At 35.5% G+C, this 22,709-nt stretch overlaps 1 protein-coding gene across 1 annotated transcript in view; it reads left to right on the forward strand.

The window, feature by feature from the left end:
- e(y)3 (PHD finger protein enhancer of yellow 3) overlaps positions 1–9,026 on the forward strand; it is a 66,910-nt gene extending 57,884 nt beyond the window's left edge. The window contains exons 13-14 of the mRNA XM_081772086.1: positions 3,603–3,709; positions 8,551–9,026. Of these exons, the coding sequence (XP_081628212.1) occupies positions 3,603–3,709; positions 8,551–8,675 (232 nt within the window). The 3' untranslated portion in view covers positions 8,676–9,026. The remainder of the gene's footprint in view (positions 1–3,602; positions 3,710–8,550) is intronic.
- Positions 9,027–22,709: the final 13,683 nt, after the last annotated feature.

Below are 22,709 nucleotides of genomic sequence, written 5' to 3' on the forward strand. Positions count from 1 at the left end.
AGCAACAACATGTCCTTAGAACTCTCGTTATGCTGGCAGACCGATTTGGAACATCTGATCGTGCACCTGCTTTGATAGCAACAGCTACATTGCAATCTTTTGAAATATTTGATCCAAAGAATGCTGGCCAGATAATAGACCACTCAACAATCGGCGAGAAAGGGAAAAGATACGACAAAAGGAAGTGCTAATGGCCAAAGAAAAGGTTCTTAGAGGCTAGTACTTTGATGGTCTTAAAGTTCAAACTCTGTGCAGGAAAGAGACTGGGGGTCGCTGGTTTTCAGTAAAAAGATATTCTACTTGTAAAGATGAAGCTCAACACGTGTACCTAAATGATAACTTCTTCAAGATACCTACCACAAAAGGAACGGCAATCCAAAATAACTGCTATTTCGCACACCCGGAGAATATATTACTTTCTATGGTTGACAATCGAAGACTTCACGTCAAAAAAGAGTCATGGAGAAAGATAGTCAACGCGAGGGAAAAGGCTAAGAACCAGAAGAGTAGAGATAATGACAGTAGCAACAGTAGGAAGACGAAACGAGGAAGCCCAGCTAAAGTAGACAATAAGCCACATGTTAAAATAAATTAAAAAAAAAAAAAATCAATGCAAACTATTAGACAGTCCTTATTAATTGGGAATCGGTTGAAGTAACACATCCTCCAGCACTGTCTTGTTTTCCAACAAAGAACTTGAAATTTACAGTAATAATCGTGGACATCCAGGTTCAAGAAAGCTTTGAAATATTCCTGTCAGATTAAGAGTGCAGAACCTGCGTGAAACTTGTTACAGAAGCATCTGCAGCAGTTTGTGGCAGAGATGGTTGTATCAAACTTAAATCCCGATCTGTAAACCCAAAAGTAGAAACAAAGGTAAACTATGCTCTATAAAGAACCAAAGATCTAATTTTGAACATATATGTATGGATGGTGGACATGGAAGGAACCCAACCTCCACCCACGTCCTCGTCGTGGGTCCTGAGTCATTTCACTGAAACAAGCAGAGAGGTGGAAAAAAAAAAAAAAAGTATTTTGTATTGAGTAGATTGTTATTTTGATCAAACTGGCTATTGTGTGATTCCAAATGTGCCTAAATCATGCAGAAAATATTTCTTAAATTTTATGTTACTTAAGAAATGTAGGTAATACTTTTGTTCATTTACCGTAGAAAACACAGAGTGATATGTACGGCGGGTTTGCATACCTTATGAAGTCACAAAATCTTTTTTGGCGATTCGCCACCCGAAGATATTCGATTTCAGCGATGAAATTTTTACACATCAATTGACAACTTTTCCCCACTATTGCGTTTTCGATATATAAAAAAGTAATTTTTCGCTCCGCCCTACTATTCATTAAAGAATGATAAAATCATGTAGAAAGAGAATAAACAATAAATTGGACCGTTGAAATAACTCAATTGACCTTACCGTTATTTCAATACTAAAACATGTAGGCCCTTATTTCACTTCGATTTCAATATGGTTTTCATGTATATGTCACGGATTATTGTTGTTTATTTTCATCATCGGACTAAGGTCGTGGTGTGGGAAGGACAGCAGGTTAAACATAACTTTGGTTCCACTGACTGATCCAACGGTTGAATGTCGAAATGTGGAAAGTCCTTATTTCAGCTGCAGTAGGTTTTTCGTGTAATAACTGTGGAAAACTTCTCTGCAGTGAATACTTAATATTACTACAAAAGTATCAGCATATATTTCTGAGACTTCGTAAAGGTTTTGGTAGTAAAACACCTTCAATATTAGCTCAGTGTCACTGAAATGTGTTTTAAAATTATCCTTGTCAATATGCGTTTATGTCAATATTAAACTTATAGTAAAGTTTTGAATAACTTAAGAAGCTACTTTGGAAAATTCCCGACAGGCTTCCACAGCAGAAAACGTTCTTTACGTGGAAACATGGTTAGCTTAAAGTTCCCAGAGCAGTGGACAATGTTACTAGTTCTGTTAATGAAAGAACATTATGAAATAAATGTATTTATATAATATTGAATGTAAAAAGGAGTACAGTAAATAGCAGATCTAGGAAACGTTGTATAATCAAGATAAGATATTTTGTCTCACTAATGTTTTCGCTTGTTGACGAAAAAAATGTAATATGAGAAATAGACTTTCTACTATGAATATGTATACTTAGCTAGTAACAAAATAACATGTTTGTGATGCCTAAGTGAAAACACTTTGCTCGAAGTTCAAAAGACTACAACTCGTAGAAATTCAAGTAAACATATTCATCTCGACATGCGCCACCAGTGGTACACGATTTTCATTCGTGGCTATAAGTTGCTTTTGGGTGTTCAGTTAGAAAAGTAGAACAGTGTTACGGACTTCCTATGTTATTGCACTGTGTTAAGTGTATATATTGAATACGATATTTTGAATACGTTGAAGGAAGAATGGCATGCGTCACCGATGGCTTACGTCGGGATTTTCGAAAAGCATAGTTTCTTCATTACTGTCAGATGTCGGGCTAAGCGTGTTAATAATTTAGTTCTTCAGGGCATTACGGGTAAAATATAAATCGAAAGTGTTGGTAAAGTTAAATAAAATAGTTTCTTCTACATTTTACATCCATAGAATTGGTTACAGTATCATAAGAACAACACCGAAAGATGATCATCGCGCCCCTTACGACGTCACCAGTGTGACTAATAAAAATATTTAAGAATTAAGCATCGATTCTGCTAAACAAGACATTTCAAAACAAATTAACATCGTATTGCGTTTTATGGAACTGCCTTTAAAGTATAGATTTGAATGTATTTTTGAGTTTTTTGTGCTTTCATTCGTCGTTTCTTGTTATTTCAATGATATTTACACATTTCAATTGATATTTATCTTTCACATTTACCTTAAATAACCACCCGCTTCTGACGACATCAGCTGGTGGCTGATGAAAGTACTTGAGGTACAAAAACAACGGTGTTTCAGTGGTCCGCCTACAGACTATTGAAGGTACAGTGATACCTGTCTATGTTGGCCACCACCGAATTCATTTGAAAGTTGCCAACTTACAGAAAATAAATGCATTTTAGAAGCAAAACCTATTACGTAATGTAAGTACTCCTAATTATTATCTACGTATTAGTTTGTATTTTATAAACGATGGGAAAAATTTCAGCAATATTGAAAACATTGGATATAATCTCAATCTGAGTTTGTTATTCATATGCTGTGTTTTAAATGTTATAATTTCACTTTCTAAACACCTACAAAATGCTGTACATTCTTTATTCTTTTCTCTGTCCCACTTATGACGATAAATGCAAGTAAGATCTTTACTCGTACGATGTACTCAAAAATATTTGTCTCACTCCTCTAAGCATCGAATCATGAAGGTCGACTGTGTTGTGCATTTAGAATCCACAAAAAAATTTAAAATATAGACATACATTATCTTGTTTTCTTTCATTTTAATGCTTTGTAATATGAACCCGGTCGTGTCATTCGAATTGGCATATATTTCAATAAGTTCCTCAAACAATGTGTTCGTATGACTTCCACCATAACTGTTTGTGATTGCCTTTAATTGTGGATCTTGCATGAAAGTTCGCTGTTTGAGGGGGCTCTTTTTCTCAGATTGTGGAGAAAAGGCAGATACTGTCAGATATGCTGTAGATGCTACCTAAAACCAGAGGAAGAAGATATGGTGAATTGCAGCATTTGCGACAGATGGATGCACACAGGTAATATTATATTATTTAACAGTTTAATTAAGGTGTCACGATTGTATTCTAGATCAGCCAGAATAAAATTAGTTTCTAAATGATTTGTGATTCAGCTCTAGGGGGGGGGGGGGGAGTCTGTGTATTGCACTATCATTTTCTTCCTTTTCCACTTGCATATTTAGTAGATTATCGAAGTACTGCTTCCACATATCCCAAAGGTGGTTCGAACGATGCATTAATATAGTACAATTATTCAGTTCTGTCGGAAAACACAGAAATAATTTGCAGGTATGAGAGAACTTTTAAAGCTGAGTTGTCAGTTATATTGTTACCTATCTTAAAAGACCGTTATCTGTTAATTTTGGGTTATTATTATTACTACAGAGAACTGGATCAAAATAAATATTGCCACTTGTAGAATGTAGTAACATCATCAGTCATAACGATTCCGACGTTTGTTTTGATTGCTTTATGCTGTCTGCGCGTTGGGCTGCTAACCGTGTGTATGTGTTTGGAGCAATTAATTTAGTAACGATTCTTTCTTATCCCCTTATAATGAGTTGAGCGGACAGTAACATAACGGTCTATGCTCGTAATCAAAGCCATTTCTACAGTCACCAGTAAAAAACAGTACATTTAGTGATTTTATATACATGATAGAAAAATACGAGGTGAACACCAAAAGTACGTGCCGTTTTCTAATTTCCAAGAACAAAGAAATACAGAGACTTAACGTGTATCTATTTCTTAACAAGCTCTCCCTCTTGATACACAGATACCATCGCTCTGTCCACTTTGTGTAGCATGAAGGTCGACTGTGTAGCATGTAGCATAGTCATATTTGGGGATATATTTCAGATACTAGAAACTAGCACTACCCAAGGATATCTACTGACAAAATGGCCTCCACGAAGAGAATCCTTGAGCTTTGGGAACAACCAGAAGTCACTCGGGACTAAATCTAGTGAGTAGGGTAGGTGTGGCAGAAGTTCATTACCATGGTCAGCCAAGGATGAGGTCAGAACACTAGCAGGATGTGGCGGTGCATTGCCCAGGTGGAGCATGAAATTGCCATTTGCCATTTGTGGTAGTTTCTAGTTTGGACAAAACTTCTGTATCCAAAAGTATACGAAAATACTTTCGTGTATTTGTATGATCTTTCAGAACAGGATGGGACAATATCACTCGTGGGAATTCCAGAAGACGTACAGCACTTTCTCTTTGGATGCCACCTAACTTTTTTTTTTTTTTTGGGGGGGGGGGGGGTATGATTCCACTGCATCGACTGCCTTTTTGTTTCTGGGTTGAATAATGAAATCTGTGATTCGTCCATTGGCACAACACTTTCCAAGAAATACTTCCCTCTTCTGAAGCGTGTCAAACTTGATCGATCAAATCCGTGTCTCTTTTTTAAAGTCATACGCATTCGTGGAATCCAGCGAAATTATTCATTCTACTGTTCCCATTGTAAGCTTCAGTGTACCGTAATGCTGAGCTTTGACATTCGTACGCCCTGCTTTGAACTCACGTACCCGCTTCCTAACAGTGTTTTCTGCACGCTCTCCAGTTGGCGATAAATATTGGCTGCACAGTGTCTAGTTGCGATGAGGAATGTCACAATTACCTGTTTCTCTTCAACCGAAAATTCCATGTCCGGGTAGTATCAGAAACACGTCTTATTCGTTCAGACACCACTCACTCAGCTGCTGCCACCTAGTAAACAAAACCTGCATTGCGTAGAGCGAAGGAAGGAGGTTTTTCAATGCCGCAAATGCGTTCCTCAGATGACAAAAAATGTAGACTTCAGTGCAAAATGGCACGTACTTTTGGTGGCACCTCATATATTAAGATTAGCATAGTTCTTAATAAGACTAAAAGGTGGAGGGCGTATCACTTTTTCTGGTGATTGAACAAACTTATATGGTGTACCAGCATCAAACACCGAAGGGTTTGATATGATTGGTCGTCGCCTTTTCATGTGAATACTTCAAATACAGGGTTTCGCAAGAAATGCCATACCATTTGTTTTGTTCATTACACATGTAATATTATAGATGGAATGTTGAAAACTCGTATATTTTGGAAAATTCATATACTTTGTTTTATGGAAGTCCGGTAGATGTCACGAGAAGTTAATATAGAATATTTACTTGGCGTCAAACAACAGTTTTCAAGATGGCGCATAAGAGCAGATTGAGTGTTGAACAGAAGGTGAAAGTTGTATTGTTTTATACAGGAACGAGGAGTTTCGTACCGACACAAAGACGTTTTCGTGCATAAAGGACTCCATGTAAACAGCTATTCTGAGATTGTATCGTTAATTTGAAATAACTGACTCTGTGGTGAAGAATCGACGGCGCGAACCAAGCGTCCGCACCCCTGAAAACATTAAGTAGTTCGCATTGCATTGACACGAAGTCCTACTAAACAAACAAGGAGGACGGCTGCAGGTCTCCCATTACAAACTCAATGGTTCATGCAAGACGGAGCCCGCCCACACACTGCAAATGTTGTTCTTGATAACCTGTATGACATGTTTGATGGGCGGGTAATGTCACATCGGTTTCCTGAGCGTCACCAAGGTGGAAGAGAGTGGCCCTCGAATAACCCCGACATCAATCCCTGTGATTTTTGCTTGTAGGGATGCTTGAAAGATAATGTCTTCGCAAGGAAGCCTGCAAGTGCAGCTCAACTCAGGGCTCTCGTCATGCAGTTGTACCGTCTAATTTCGGAAGACTTGTGCAAGAAGGTTATGACAAATATAAAGGTTTCCTTGCAAGAGGTTGTGAAACAAAATTGTGATCACATTGAACACATACTTCATTGAACTAAATTTCCATCTCATACAATTAATTCTGCACTAATTTTGTAATATTTTGATGATAAATACCTGTGTAATGAACAAAATAAATGGTATGACATTTCATGGGCCCCCTGTGTATATGATGGAGTTGCGTGTGTGAAATGTTCAAGAAACATGACCGGTGGCTGTGTTGCTGCTGTTAACATTATATTATAGTGTGAAAAAAAAAAAAAAAAAAAGTAGGAAGATAATTCCCTTTCTTTCAGTTATTTAAATAAATAAAATTTAAGCCATACCGCATATGTCAGACTATTCCTTAGTGAAACGATAATATTACAATGACTAATCTGTAGGGACAGGAGTTTTTCGCAATTTGAAATGAAATATTTCGCATTTGAAATTAAACACTTCGTATCTTGTCGCATTTTGAGATATAAAATTTCTCATTTTGTCGCTAAGTAAATTATTTTACCAAGTTCTAAGAAACAAACTCTAGTATAAATTATACAAACTAATGTAAGCCCAATATAATTAATAAGCAATAAATCAATAATTCTACGTAGGACAATGAAGTTATTCTTTATGCATTTGCTAACAAGAAATTACTTCCTTCTTCTTTTACAAATCCAAAAACTTAAAATACGCTAGCACAGTATCATCACAAAACACCACACATTGTATTAGTTATACACCGAAAACATGTATACATGTAAAAACACATACATACAATACATTAGTGCAGTATCTTCTAGTATATCTCGTCTGCAAATCTGATGAAAAGTACAGCATGTTGCATGTTTTCACATTTTCTTTTTTTCATTTGTAGCTTTCTATCGTTGATTACCAAACTGTATTAAAAAAAAAAAAAAAAAAAAAAAAACTTTCACAATCAGTATTCGTTATTGGAAGCCATATTGCCGACAGGGACAAGTTATTTAAGTTTAATTTTTTCTCCCCTTTGGAAAATTGTACTTTTTATTGATGTTTTTAAAAATTCGCAATTTGTCGCGTTTTGCGACACATTTCGCTCAAAATGTCAGTTATTGCATTTTGTCGTGACTTCAAAATAGCTATTTCCTTATTCAATCTGACGTAGTTCGTTGGAAAATCAACTCTCGGCTTTGTCAGAAAACTTTCGCGATTTCGCAACTTGCGAAAAACTCCTGCCCCTACTAATCTGCCATCATGTCAAATCGGCGTAGAACGGATTATTTTCAGAGAAGTGTCGTTACAATCAGTTATTAGAATTACTGCACACATTCCATTTCAACAGGATTGTGCCTGAAATCGCAGCAGTATTCGTCACATCATGCAAAATATTTCTCCCAGGATATACTGCTGGGAGTTTTATGGTTGTAACTTGACGTTCTAACAATAACATCCCCAACATTAAAGAATTTTCCAAACATCTTTTTCACTGCCACGAATCTCACAACTAGAAGAAATAAGAAATAGATATTGGAAGGAGTATTTTGTAGAGTGCGAAGAAAATTGCTATGATTTCGTGTGTTACGTTTGCTAAAAGGGAAATTCCTGATAGATTATTGTAAAAACGCTTGTCTGATATTAATGGAAATCAAGAAAAAATGTTTTATTAACCTTCAAGGGCTATGTACCACGATGATAAATAGGTGCAGAAGTATTTATTTCTCTAGTGAGCAGTGAAGTGTATTATAAAGCTTAGTCGGCTGAATAATTCATAACTGTTAAGAATGATTTGTTACATTCAAAAATATGACTTTTATCTTCAGATAACGAACTCATTTCTGCATTTATTTATTAAAAATGGCATATTAGCCATTAAAGTACTGTCGTTTCACCAAGGAATCATGTGGTATATTGGGTATTAATCTTTCATTGTCTATGCGCGAAATGCGCACTTTGTCAATGTTAAGAAATATTTATTTATATAAGGCATTTCAAATCAATAGAAATTATTTTCTCTCTAAATGAAGATACTACAACGAAATGTATCATATGCGATGATTTAATAATACTATAGTAATAAAAAACTTACTTGAACTCCGAATTAATTGTTCTTATATGTTTCTCTTAGGGTGCTGTAACTTAACTGGAAATGAAATCGAGAAGCTAATGAACTACATATGTGAATCTTGTCAAGAAAAGAGTCAAACAAGATTACCCTTACTTATAAAGACTGCAAAACCATTAAAACTGTGAGATTGCTGCCGGTGTGTGCTTGTGATATATATGTGTGGAGTGTAATATATATATAGAATTTCAAGACCAAACGTTTGTATTTACTTTCTGTGAGTATGCATTGCACTGTGAATTACATCTGCATACCTGTGCATATGTGTGTATATAATTATTATAATTTTTTTTGGTACTTAAGAAATATGTTGCGTTATTTTATATTCGCGAGTGGCTTCAAAGGCATCGTTACAGGAAGATTGGAATATCTAGAGGCAACTTCGCAAATTTATCCCTTGTAGATATTTTATGGTGGTGTATTTATATTGTGTGAATGTGCTGTCAGGAACATTTTCAGCAAATAAATCTTTTTATGTATTGTATAGTTTTCTTATAACAACGAAATCACAGTTCATATATCTATATAGAACGTCGTTACTCAAAGGTCCTCAGTTTGTGTATTTATATAAGCAAGGCTACGGAAAATCACCATAAAACATTTTACGCGCTGTATTTAAATATTACCTTTTATTAGGATACATAACAAATTAATCAATTACACTCCTTAGAATTGTTCATGTAACTTACACAAGATGGATCCTTTTTTGTATATATTTATTCTTCGTTGCTATGACAACTAGAAAAAAAAATTACATCTATATCTTTTCTTTTTTTCATAATCTTCTTCCTTTCTAGAGCAGCTTGTGCATAATTTAAAAGTACTTCTGCCCACAAATACAAATAAAAATATAATAAAGAGTGATGAAATGCAAGTATCATTATATATGGCGCCTTGAACTAAAGGACCTTTTTTTCTCTAAAAAAAATAAAAAAAGAGAAATCCTGGGCCGTTAACTATTACATATTAAGTACTGGAGCTTCCGAATGACCCTCATATATATAAAAATTATAATTCACATAATCATATAACATATTTTACTTTTATAACAATATTATTTTCATATTTTATGTTAAATTCTTAAGAGCCTGCCTTACTAAAAATAATACGAAATTTACCATTTTTCTTTTGCTTGATTATTCATCAATGAAAGGAGATAATGAAATGCAACTTACCACAATAATATATAATGCTATTCTACAACAGAAAATATGAACCTGAAGAATGTCCAGTGTTGCCATCCATAGATATTCCAGTGTTGCCGGAAAAACAATTTCCCTAAAATCTAAGTTAAGGCAGCGAGTAGAGGAACAAACTCAACTGTATTTGGTTACGTATCATATTGTTTTGGTTTCTTGTGAACTACTTTTTAATTAACATTATTATTTAGTTTTAATAACTGTATGTTAAAACTATTCTGTTTATTACAAACTAAATACAACTATTATTTAAAAAGTAGTTCACAGGAAACCAAAACAATATGATACGTAACCAAATGCAGTTGAGTTTGTTCCTCTACTCGCTGCCTTAACTTAGATTTTAGGGAAATTGTTTTTCTGGCAACACTGTAATTTCTATGGATGGCAACACTGAACATTCTTCAGGTTCACATTTTCTGTTGTAGAATAGAATTATCTATTATTGTAGTGACTTGCATTTCATTATCTCGTTTCACTGATGAATAATCAAGCAAAAGAAAAATGGTAAATTTTGTATTATTTTTAGTAAGGCAGGCTCTTAATCAATTTCATTGCAAATATTCATATACTTCAACGTTGATAACATAAGGTACATTGGAATAACGGCATAGAAGTAGTTTAATTTTAAGGTCCTTTTGGGGCCACTGATACATATTATAAGTTGAAAATAGAGAGCAAAACTTATTATGACATTTACATAATTGCTCTTTTACACAAGAAAGGATCAAATATATGATATGTTCAAACAAAATATAAATTAAGATTGAAATATCGATAATAATCAGAACATAACATAATAATTAACATCACAATAAAAATTAGTATTACGGTTTGAACAGAAGAAGTTCTTAGCAAGATCATGAATGTACGAATTGTTCCATTTATTGATTCACTGAATTACCTTCATAGAATTCAAATGAAATGCAAATAATAAACGAAATCATAACGGTATTTACAATGAAATAAAACAAAAATCAGTTGAATATATTCTCCTCGGACGGCGTAATTTTAGCTTAAGTTACATGACCAACGAATTCATTCAAGTTACATTGAAAATCATAAATCGGAATACAATGTTGCGCGTTATTTATTTCTATAGTTCTTTGTTTCCTATTTTGAGAATTTGTGCCATCTATGAAATTTCTACGAAATTCACTTCGAAGGAAATTAGATCTAATGATTACATGCTTTTTAAGTATAAGTAATCGTACTACACTAGGATTAGGTTCGGTTACGCGATTACTATTACTGTTACTACTAAGGTTAGGTTCGGTTATCTTACCGGTAAAATTAGGTTCAGTTCTCATTCGTTTTACTGGTGGAGAAATGTCGTGTTTCCTAACAGATCTGTACCTATTCTTTCCACAATATTCACGGTAATTTGTCCTACCACGGTTTTTGTTTCCTCTGTGATTAGGTTCGGTTACATTACCGGTACACATGAATTTAACATTACCTTTTACATTGAGATCACACTTCAATCTCACATGGATATTTCGAACCTGGTTTCGATTAAGGTTAGTTTGGTTCAGGTTAGTACTGTATTGCACCATTGGTGGATTTTCAAAATTTTGTAATATCATACCTAGGTGATTGGAGTCAACGCACTGCATCACGTTCGGTAAAATCACCATCTGATTGTCCACTACCATTTTGGCCTTTTCGTTGAGTGAACATTTCAACAGCTCCAACTCAATCGACCAATCACAAGCGTTGATGGGAACACACGTTCTCTTTCTGAATTTCACAAATACTGGAATCAACTTTCTTCCTGCTACATGAACCAATGTCGTGTACATATCATTAAACGGTTCTATTACCATTACTTCATCTCCAGAATTAATATCATGCTAAATATATCGTAAATACAAACAGACAATAGCATTCACTAGACGAAGATGACCATAACTTTTCGCACATTGATGCATACCAAATCTTCATTACACGCAGCATCAGTAAGGCAATCAAAAACATTAGAATGAAGAGAGAAGTTGGGATAATCTGATCCAACCAATACCGCATTATGTTTTTGCAAAAACTCAGTAAATTTCACCAATGCAAATTACGGATCTGCATTTTCTGTTTCTATGGAAGGTTCAGGTTCATTTGGAGCATTCATGTTAACCTGTGATGACATCTCTTCAGTAAACCTACGTATAATCTGTTCCATGTGCTAATTCATTTGTTCCATTTTTTCACCAAGATCTTGCCTTAATTGTCCAAACTGCTGATCGATTTTACTAAGTTGGTTCATTCGTTCCGTTTGTTGATCCATGCGATCACCAAAATCTTGCTTTGATTGTTTAATGAGATTGGCTAGGTCAGAAAAGTTCATTTCCCTGTTACCATTTGATTCTGTTGCATTTCCAATGTCAGGACGACTCATTTTGATATTTCTGAAAATTTTTGTGTCACTCCTTAATAAAGTGTACTCTGTTTTGATATTTTCTTTTAATAAAATCACTACGTAGCCTTAAAGTCAATCTGTACACTTGGAGTTTATTATTGAGGAGGTTGTCTACTAAACTTCATACAAATCTCCTAAGGTCCTGGCGGCAAAACTACCAAATTTTATAACGACAATCCTGCGGCAAGGACCACCAAATTATATAACGACGAAATCACAGTTCATATATCTATATAGAACGTCGCTACTCAAAGGTCCTGTTTGTGTATTTATATAAGCAAGGCTACGGAAAATCACCATAAAACATTTTACGCACTGTATTTAAATATTACCTTTTATTAGGACACATTACAAATTAATCAATTAGACTCCTTAGAATTGTTCATGTAACTTACACAAGATGGATCCTTTTATATATATATATATATTCTCGTTGCTATGACAACTAGAAAAGAAATCACATCTATATCTTTTCTTTTTTTTTTTATAATCATCTTCCTTTCTAGAGCAGCTTGTGCATAATTTAAAAGTACTTCTGCCCACAAATATAAATAAAGATATAATAAAGAGTGATGAAATACAAGTATCGTTATATTCTTTTCCTTCAAATTCGTTTACTCATCAAGAGCAATCTATATATTATAGCAGTGTCTGTAAACAAAAAACTTCAGATCCAAATTGAAAGTCACTATGTTTGTGACTCTCAATCTCTTGAACCACCCGACCGATCTCGATCAAATTTTTGACGTAGGTGCAGTTCTATCCTGGGAGTGTTTTTAGCTATTCACTTTGACGGTAGACTTTAGGGGAGGGGTAGAAGGGGAAATTATAAAATAAATAAAACTTAATAACTCTTGAACCAAACGACCAATCTCGATCAAATTTTTAACATAGATGACGTTCGTGCCCGGGATGGATTTTACCATTTTCTTTGACAGAACAACGTAGAGGATGGGAAGGAGGGGGAGATATACAAAAATCAATAAATACAAAAACAAAAGTGACCAAAAGTGTTCGTCAATTAGTAACTCTTGAACCACCCGATCGATCTCAATCAAATTTTCAACTGGGAAGTTTATTATTTCATTTTGATGTAGAACTTAGGGAGAGGAGGGGAAGGCAAATATATGAAAATGAATAAAACTTAATAGCTCTTGAACTACCCGACCGATCTCGATCAAACTTTCAACATGGATAGGTTCGGACCTGGGATGTTTTCATCATTTCACTTTGACGGCATAATATAAGGGAGAAGAAGGGGGGACATATGTTAAAAAAAAAAAAAAAAGTAACTGTCTTTGTGACTTCATCACGCTTAAACCACCGAACTGATCTTAATCAAATTACCAACATAGATGAGGTTCGGATGTGGAGTGGTTTTTATCATATCCCTTTGACGGTAGAACTTAGGGTATGAGGAGGGGAGGGGAGATATATATATATAAAAATAAATAAAACTTAATAACCCTTGAACCACCTGACCGATCTCGATCAAATTTTCAACATAGATGACGTTCGAGCCGGGATTTTTTTTTTTTTAATATTTTCACTTTGACGGTGGAACCTAGGGGAGGGGGAGATTAATATATAACAATAAATAGAACCTAAACCACCCAACCGATCTCGATGAAATTTTCAACATACTTATTTTTAATTTTGTATAAAATTATATAAATATTTTTAATTTTGTATCATATTCAATCATTCAGATAACAATAGTGTTCTGCGCTTGCGCAGGACGTGCGGGTTCGCTAGTAACTCTTTAATAGTGTGTACATTTTAATTATGATTGCTCTGAAGAAAACTTAGGAGAATAACAGGTTCGTAATCGCCTACTGTGAATTTTTTACGTATACAGGAGGGAATTTAAATTCTACTATCTGAAGTCCATCCTGTCTTCGCAGTTTACAAATTAAGTAAAGTAAGATTCTAAAACCTGTAGAAATCGTAAAATACCAGTATCCAGAATAGATTGGAGTGGAATCAAGATGGAACACTGTGAGCTGAAACAGGAAACCAGCTGATTAAAGGCCAATATCAAGTAGAATTTTATTGTGTGTTCGTTAAATAAGTCTTTTTTTAATGAGTTTCTACTCTTCAATATATATTCTAGTTTTCCATCTTCCTGAAGGACATGAGAGATTTGTGAGACATCAAGGACTTTAGTAACAAAGTACAATATGAACTTCTAAAATAATTTGAGTAAAGATGAAATTGCTACTTCTGCTTAATCATACACTTCAGCTTCTTGGATTTCTTTGTACCTGACTGGTGGGCGCTAAGGCGTGGTGTTAATTTTTTTACTGTTACAATTTGTGTAATTGACGGTTACAGAGGAAGAAGACCGAATAGGCTTTCAAGTATTGCAGATGATTATTCACAAATATTTATCTTCAGAGAACATGGAGATGAATGTTAAAAATATAAATAAGTAATCCGTACGTTCTTTAAGGAACGTAAGATTTTCCGTTTTTGAAGTGTTGCGAAGATGGTTATGTATTTTTATATTTTTAGTGGTTGCTCAGTAGATCGAAGGGGACGTCAAATTTAAATGCTGCTGTCTTTGCTTACGCATTCAGTTATAAAGTTTCATATACTGGATAGTTTAATCATAAAAGTAAACTCGCGAAACTCATGATTCAACGGAATCTTAGTTTTATACATATTGGAAATAGTAATGATTCTTTTTGTGTTTCTAAAGACTGAAGCATGATGGCACTTAAAATAGAAATTCAAGTTAACCAACAACATTCTCACCGTTCGTAATCACTAGAAACACAGACACTTCGATGGTACTTGTGCTAGGACTCGAATCAAACTCCGTCATCAGCCAGCATCCTTTGCCAACGTCCCTGTAGCTGCGCTAAGCCCGGCGATAAAACGTGGGGATATTGACGCAAAGAAGTCTGCAAGTTTGCCTTATTGTCGAAGGATTTTTCATGGAGTGATTGTCCGGAGAATGAAACAAGTGGCAATCTGATTATGCTAGGTCTAGCGAGTATGGTGAGTGACAGTAAATCCCAACCAAGTCGCTGAATGGTGACATCGGCCGTCCTTGTCGTGAAGGTACAGCTTACCTTTGCAATTAACCAACTCTAGTTCCTTTTGCTACAATGCATGTTGCACCCGTTGCAACTACTACAAGTACGGATTTGCAGTGCTGATGTGACCGGGTGAAGACTACTCATAATGCACTACTTGTCGACCAGTCCACCAGACACAGAGTATGGTCTTGCAATGATCTTGAGGTGTGAGGCACGGGGTCATTTTGTGCGAACCAATGTCTAGTACGCTTGTGAGCGTCATACTGTAACTACTTTTCGCCACTCGTGAGCACTCGACCAAATATGAGTGTGCTGCGGTGCCGAGTCAGCAACGACAAACCGGTTGTCACCCGTTTTTCTTTGTTGGTTACCGACAATATGTGGGTTACCCACTTGCTCAACTTGTACACATTCCTTTATGGTACAGGTGGTTTGAGTTTTCTCAGAAACCTGGAAGTTGTCAGCAAGTTCACCGCACGTTTAAAATGCATAGTAATGTGCTCGTTCGCGGTATTCCTCAAATGCCTGACATTTAACGATTTGACCAGGTTCCTAAGTGGCCCACCTGTAAATCATATAGCAAACAACTGCGAGCGAGCTGTTTCGATACCTCCATTTCCCTTCAACACAACACGAGCTGTGTTGCTGTAGGACAATGGTCACACTAGCTCCTTCTCCCTTCCCATCTTTTTTCCGGTGCTTAAGTAACATCGTTTCTTTTCTGTGAGCGCTTCATTACAAGAGACCACTAAAAGGCAAAAACATCTGGTTTCCTGGTAATCAGTGCACTACCCCATTTTTTTTCCACATCTCAGTCACCTTTTTGTTTTTCCAATTTTGAAACTTTTATTATCAAACTCGAGCCAGGTTTTGAATCACTACTTTGAGGGCGTATCCTATAGGAGGTATGAGGTTCAAAATTGTGGTGAATAGAGTATCTCGTGATTCCCTTAAGTAAGGAAGATTAAAATGTGAATTAAAACTGCTCACTACAAATAAGCGGACACATGATCTAGCATTTTTCAAAATTCCTGTTCTAAGGGGGGAAAAGTTGCAATTTATTTTCTTGCCACATTGGAATAAACTTTGTTTATTGTTTGTAATTGCATCACGAAAAATGGTTTACCCGTTTGAAATGAATCCTTAAACAATAATTTTAAGGTTTTTATGTTACATTGATTAAGGAGTGTATCCCAATGGGGTAAGGAAGTTTAAATTGTATTAAAAAAAATAGTGTATCTTTGGGTTTTATAATTACACTTCCATTGAAATACGTCCTAAAGGGAGGGAGGAGTACAAGTACACTTGTATTTTCCATAAACCTATTCTTCCCATGCAAAGAACGGGAATTCCAGTTAGTTTCCTCATAAAACTTTAGGGAAACAAGTGTACCTGCTCCTTAATGTTTAAATATGATATTTATCCTTTCATTCACAAGACAAAGTACAAAATAAAATAAAAAAATGTATATGTATGTAATAATTCAAAATGTTGAACTAATTTATATTTCAATCGTTTAAAAGCTTATTTTTTTCCATGATTATTTTTTTTCTAATAGAAAACATGATTCTATTGAAATGCACTTTTCAGTTATAAGTTTCATGTAGTACATTTTCTGACAAATAAAATATCTGTTAAAAAATATAACTTCATTAAGCAAATAAAGCTGTCTGTTTTCGTGAGAGAAAAAATATATATCGTTTTAAAAGTAACTTTTCTTATGCGGAACAAAATGTATTCAAGCTTTGGTTTATTTTCTGCTAGGTTGTAATACTGACATTGCAAAGAAATGTGATTTTGCTTTGTTCCTTGAATTTTCTAGCTCTTTTTAGAAACAAAGATCAATTTTGTCTCGACGTCCTATGGAAGAAACGGGTCGGATGAATCAGCATATACCGGAGAGCAGTGGAATGCTTTCATATATTCTTGCTTTTACCCTGCCTACTTCAATGGGTTGTTCATAAATTACTCCTTAATTTTGACTCTAAGGAAGGTAACTGGACAAAAATATGTTTTGGGGACACTTGAACTGGTAGTGAAACAATTAGCAAATCTCGTGAAGCAGATAGTTCATCATTGTTCAGAAATGATCTGTCTATATGCGTCCAATTTAAAACCACTCCTGCTCTCAGAATCGACATAACCGAATGATTCAAACAGCAGGAGAAAGCTAAACTCCTTTGGTATCGCGTCAGGTTCGGTGCGTATGATATGTGCAGCGTAGCTCACAAGGTGAACTGGGTTTGGGAAGACTACGTCGTAGCACTTTTCCACAACAAATTTTCCTCGACACAGATTCAAAAATAGGGCGCGGAAATTGGGGTCAACGACCATCAAGAACAAAATCGAAATAAACACCACAATGTTGCAGTATTACTTTCACCCAGTAAGGGGAGTAGAAAGCGACCGTGTATTGCGGTGACTTCACCTGTAGCTCTGCAGTTGAGCCGAATCCTACACATGTGATGATGTACGACGATTGCACGTGGCACAATCAACTATGAACCGCAATATAAGTGACAAATTAAAGCTCCGGATTATGTTTAGAAGTCCTGGACATGTTCTTACTGCGGCCCATCGGAGAGAGGAAGACCCAGTGCAGGCGCCTCTACGAATGCCATCTATCTCAAGAAAAGAGGAACTTTGTTGCCACAATCGATTAAGCATGGATTGCGGCAAATTTCGAGTCGTAATATACACCCCGCGAGACACAAAATTCCGTCATGACTTCCGTCAGTGCAAAGCAAATTTCTCCAAGTGATTTCTGGTTGTCGCTGGATAGTGCTATGAAGGCAAGTTAACTGCAAAATCAACCCATTTTATCAGCAACATATCCTCCACCAATTTGTATATAAAACCTGCCACATTCGTATGGAAATGCAATAAATCAAGACCATGTGCATATGGATAAGGCCTTATCACATACATCCCGTTCTACACACGAGATTTCTGCGGCAGACACCGGCATCCAGGCTATTCTCTTCCAGGACATATCAGTGAAGTCAAGTGATACCAGGCTAGTAGAGTTGTGCGGGTTTAGCCTATTGAAAAAAGCACTTGCAATCTCGTCGTGTCACTACTTTCCGTGGTCTCTGGAAAGCCTGCCAGGAGGAGTGGCTCAAAATTCTTGTTTCTGTACTTCAACGAAGCCTCCTACAATGGAAGTTACGGTGTAGGACTATTGCTAGGACACATGGTGCTTAAATCGATGGCAACCGGTGATAGTTCCGTGGTTTTTCTTAAGGGTTGGTAAGACGTCAAAATTGGATATACACAGACCGATCAACCTTCTGTAGTTATGATGTTTTCCCTACTTTCATTGCTTATTTAATCGTTGTAGGTTAAAAATATAAATACTGTATATCAAATTTGGGACTTAACCGTAATTTTTTGTATTGTAGCTATTTTGTTTGTCTACAACGAAATTTTCACATACATAGTGCATTATTATCGTTCAGTTTACACCCGTGATTGTGTAAAAAAAAAAATGCAGGGGGAAAGTCAGACCTAAAGGGAATTCGTGAGGATCTAGGGTCATTTTTTCGGACTTAGTTTTTGGAAGGTAGTGTAGGTTTTTGTGACCAGAAGTGTACAATCTGAATGGCTGGTCATTTTTAAATTTTTCGTTTGAAAATGTTTCAACTTATTGTAGTTACAACTGATATTCTAAGCTTATTGTTGGAAAATTATTATTAGTGCAATTTGATTAGCTGATCACTTTCAATTTTTTTTTTTTAGTTTGAAAATTTGCTTAAAATTTTTAGTTTGGAAAAGTCCCGATCACTGATTTTTTTAAATCTTTAGAATTGTAGGTCATTGATGTAAAAATTAGGAAACGCTCCAGGTAGTAAGAGCAAACTCATTGTCTGGTCACTTTATTTACTTTCGAACAATGAAAGAAGATAAAATTTCTAACTCCTAAGGTTTTTATAAAATTCTCCAGAGATTTTCGAACTTTTTGCTTACATCCAAAAATACGGACAATTTACTGACGGATGAAGATAAAAAGATTGCCTATTTTCTTAAAAACGGCTCTAACGATTTCATACATCAATATTTCATTGACAACCCTATGCTGTGGTATAAATAAATCTCTCTTGAAAAAATACAAAAGGGGTAATTTACTTATAGGGGTGGATTCTTTCTAGACGATTTTCTCAAACACGAGTCACTCGATTTTGTTCGTATTTCATAATGTTTTATCAATGGCCTGAGGATATGATGTAAGTAGTTTGCCCTGAAAAACACACAAGGGGTAGTTTTCTTTCTTCCTTTTTAAACAATTTCTCAAAGGACTGAGACGATTTTGTTCACCTTTAATAAAGAAATATTTCATTAATAACTATAATACGGCATAAGTAGTTTCTCATGAAATAGTCCACACGGGGTAATTTATTCTCAAATGTTCGTTTTTTATTATTATTATTTTGCAGTTTAACTCTTTGAGGCACGGTGGTACTTATATTATACCACCTTTTACATAACGTTTGCTAAACTCCGTGCCGCAAAGAGTTAATTCATTCATGTTTCTTATACTCAAAGAAAACTCGAACAGTGATGTTAGAAACAGTGACGGTTATCTTTTTCCTCTCTCTCCGCAGTGTACCTGCACTATCAAGTTTACATTATAATCACAACACAAACCTCGAGGTATAAACAAGCTAATGGTAATGGAAGAGAGCAGAGGGTAAAAAGGAAAGAACGAAGTATAATTTCTCAAGTGAACATCTGCATATATACTATGGGGTTACTTTGCACACGATTTAAGGAATTTTTTAAAAAAAGCGCATGTAACTTACAAACGTAATGATTTAGAACACTGTATTTTAAACATATAATAGGTAGACATATGTGGAAACCATTCGTGCAAGTTCATTAGTAGACATTCAGTATGACCATAGTTATTGAAATATAAACTTTGGTGCAAAGTAACCCCATAGTTGGGGTTACTTTGCACAATATACTAAAAAATATGTTAACATACGAATATAACATTTATGTGCAATGTTTTCCCTTCAGTGTTTGTACATTTTACTTTCTACACAAAACTGCACACAGTTTACAAATAATGATATTAGAATGAGGGTAATGGTATCGATACTTAGTATGAATTACCAATATTTGTGAAGAAAATTATGTATTTTCTGGTACCAGCACAGGAACCACATACTAGTAGTTTAGCATATGTCCCACACAAATGCCAACTCAGGAACAACAGAAAAAAAATCCCCGTCAACTGATTTGTCTTGGCTATTCCTTATGCCCAAGAATATCATCCCAACCATAATTAGTGGAAGATTTACGGAGTTTCTGACTTTCAAACTGAAGTCCACCCAAATTGCATGATTTCTTTTTTAAAAAATCTAATGTTAGTCATTCCTATGCGTATGAGCGTCAATCCCCGCCCCCCCTAAGAAAAGTCTAGTTATTTCTTTTAAAAAAAGCGAAGCCTTTGTGAGTGACCCCCTCTCAAACTACTCTTCTGGATCCGCCATTGTTCATAATTTATTTTCCAACAAGAAATTCATTCTGGCATCTACCTAAATAGGAAATTTACGTAAGTTTAGAATGCAGGAGGTTCCAGTAGTAATAATTACCTAAGAGGTATTTTGAACCTGTGCAAAGTAACTCCGATTAGAGGCTGAAACCACCACCTTCCAGTTTTACTTTTTTGGTTTCACATTTCAATTTCAACTATTGCATCAAAGTCCCATTATACACAGTAGTATTCTACGAAACTGACTTAACTTCGACGGAAATTCTTGTAGGTGATACCTTTCAAATTTTGTCGGCCTTTACAGTGACTGCTTTCCATGCCTCTACAACAACGAACCCTCCCGGTAATTAGAACTGATGTTAACTGCCAATATTATAGCCAAAATACAGTTAGATGTTCTATCTTACGGTGGTAGTTGAAACTTCCTTTTTACTGTTCATGGTTTTGCCGACAGAGGGCTGTGAAACTTTTCATATTTTGTGCAAAGTAACCCCGTTTTACTACAGAAAATATGATAGATAATGTAAAACAATATGGTTTTGTGAATGATTTATAGACATTCTACTTGACTTGTATGCAGTAATGTTCTTATATATTAAAAGTTATCGCCAATCTATTAACACTTCTACGTAGATAGTATTTTAAAATCAATTGTTCTTAGCATTGATGTTGTCAAGTGATAACTAACGCTTCTCTAGATTCAGCAAATAAAAGTGTGATTGTTGCATCATAACCATAACTATTCTCTGCTAGAACAGTTGAAAGTAGTACTATCATGCTACGATTGACAAAGTTGAATTGAAAACGAAAATATGTGTTAGATGGCGTAGTTGTGTCACTTGCCAGCAGCGTGCATCGGACAAAAACTGGGCGCCTGAAATTAGTTTTGCCAATCTCTGGTCTAGATGATCTCTTGTGTACTATCCATTTTACTCTTTACAATAGACAATATAGGAATTGAATTTTTTGTGTGTGTGGACCTGTGCTTGTGTAGATCTGTGCAAATTGAGAAAGATATCGGCCGAATCTTCGGGATTTGGCCTTTGAAAGCTTATTTTTTATATCAAGGGTTTCATTACGTATAAGTTTGCGCCAACTCAACGCAAGAGTTTCAGTTTGATAACTTACATAGCACTTATAATTGATTGTGCGTCTTTTTGTATTGTTGTTGCAATCCTGCAAATTTTTGTAATGTCTTATACAGAATGAGACCTCAGGAGAGTACAGTGTTTTACTGAATATTAAGTTTATTTGCTGAGAAAACGATGGAGCCATGAAGGACAATAGAAAAGAACCACCAACCGAGGTTGCTTATTTTGAGTATATATACGCATTGAAAGCCAAGAGAATGGTTCAGGATGGCTGATGCGTTGCTCTTTCAACTGGGAAATTCCCGAAAGGGTTAACAGTAGTTCATCTAAATACTTAAAGTGAGCAAATGAAATTACGTATATGCAGCATATATCAGGTGTTGCAAAATAAGTGTTACAACTCTTGGGAGGTGACTCCTGCCGCTGAGACAAGAAAAAAAGTTATCTTGTACTTTCGGTTATCGGACATAGTTTCAGATCTACAAGGTGCCGAAAGCGTGGAAAAATGACTTTCGGACGACAATAGTTCGGAAATTATCCAACGTAAAGAGGGCGGGTAAAAAATCACTGAAGAAGTCACACCTGTTGCATTGAATTTTACGTTTCGTAATCGTACGCGCAAGGGATTCCCAAAAGGAACGTAGGGAGTTCCGGATAATCTGCCAAATGAAAATTGGTCTAAATGGATATGAATTGATAGGGTTTCTAACAGGTATCAACAATTCGTTTGTATTAAGTCGATATCTGGAACAAATACAAAATGGCGGACACCATGCCTGTTGTGGGTGGTTGCATAATCGCCAGGCACGGATGCTGGCCAACAGTGACGTTTTGAGTATTAAGTGTTGCGAATTTGTACTCAATTTGCTCTAGAAAGACCTCTGGAGTGTCGGTAGAGCACAACAGATGAAGCAGGGTGATTCA

The sequence above is a fragment of the Thermobia domestica genome, chromosome 9, assembly GCF_964235325.1.
Source record: "Thermobia domestica chromosome 9, izTheDome1.hap1.1, whole genome shotgun sequence".
Taxonomy (NCBI): Eukaryota; Metazoa; Arthropoda; class Insecta; order Zygentoma; family Lepismatidae; genus Thermobia; species Thermobia domestica.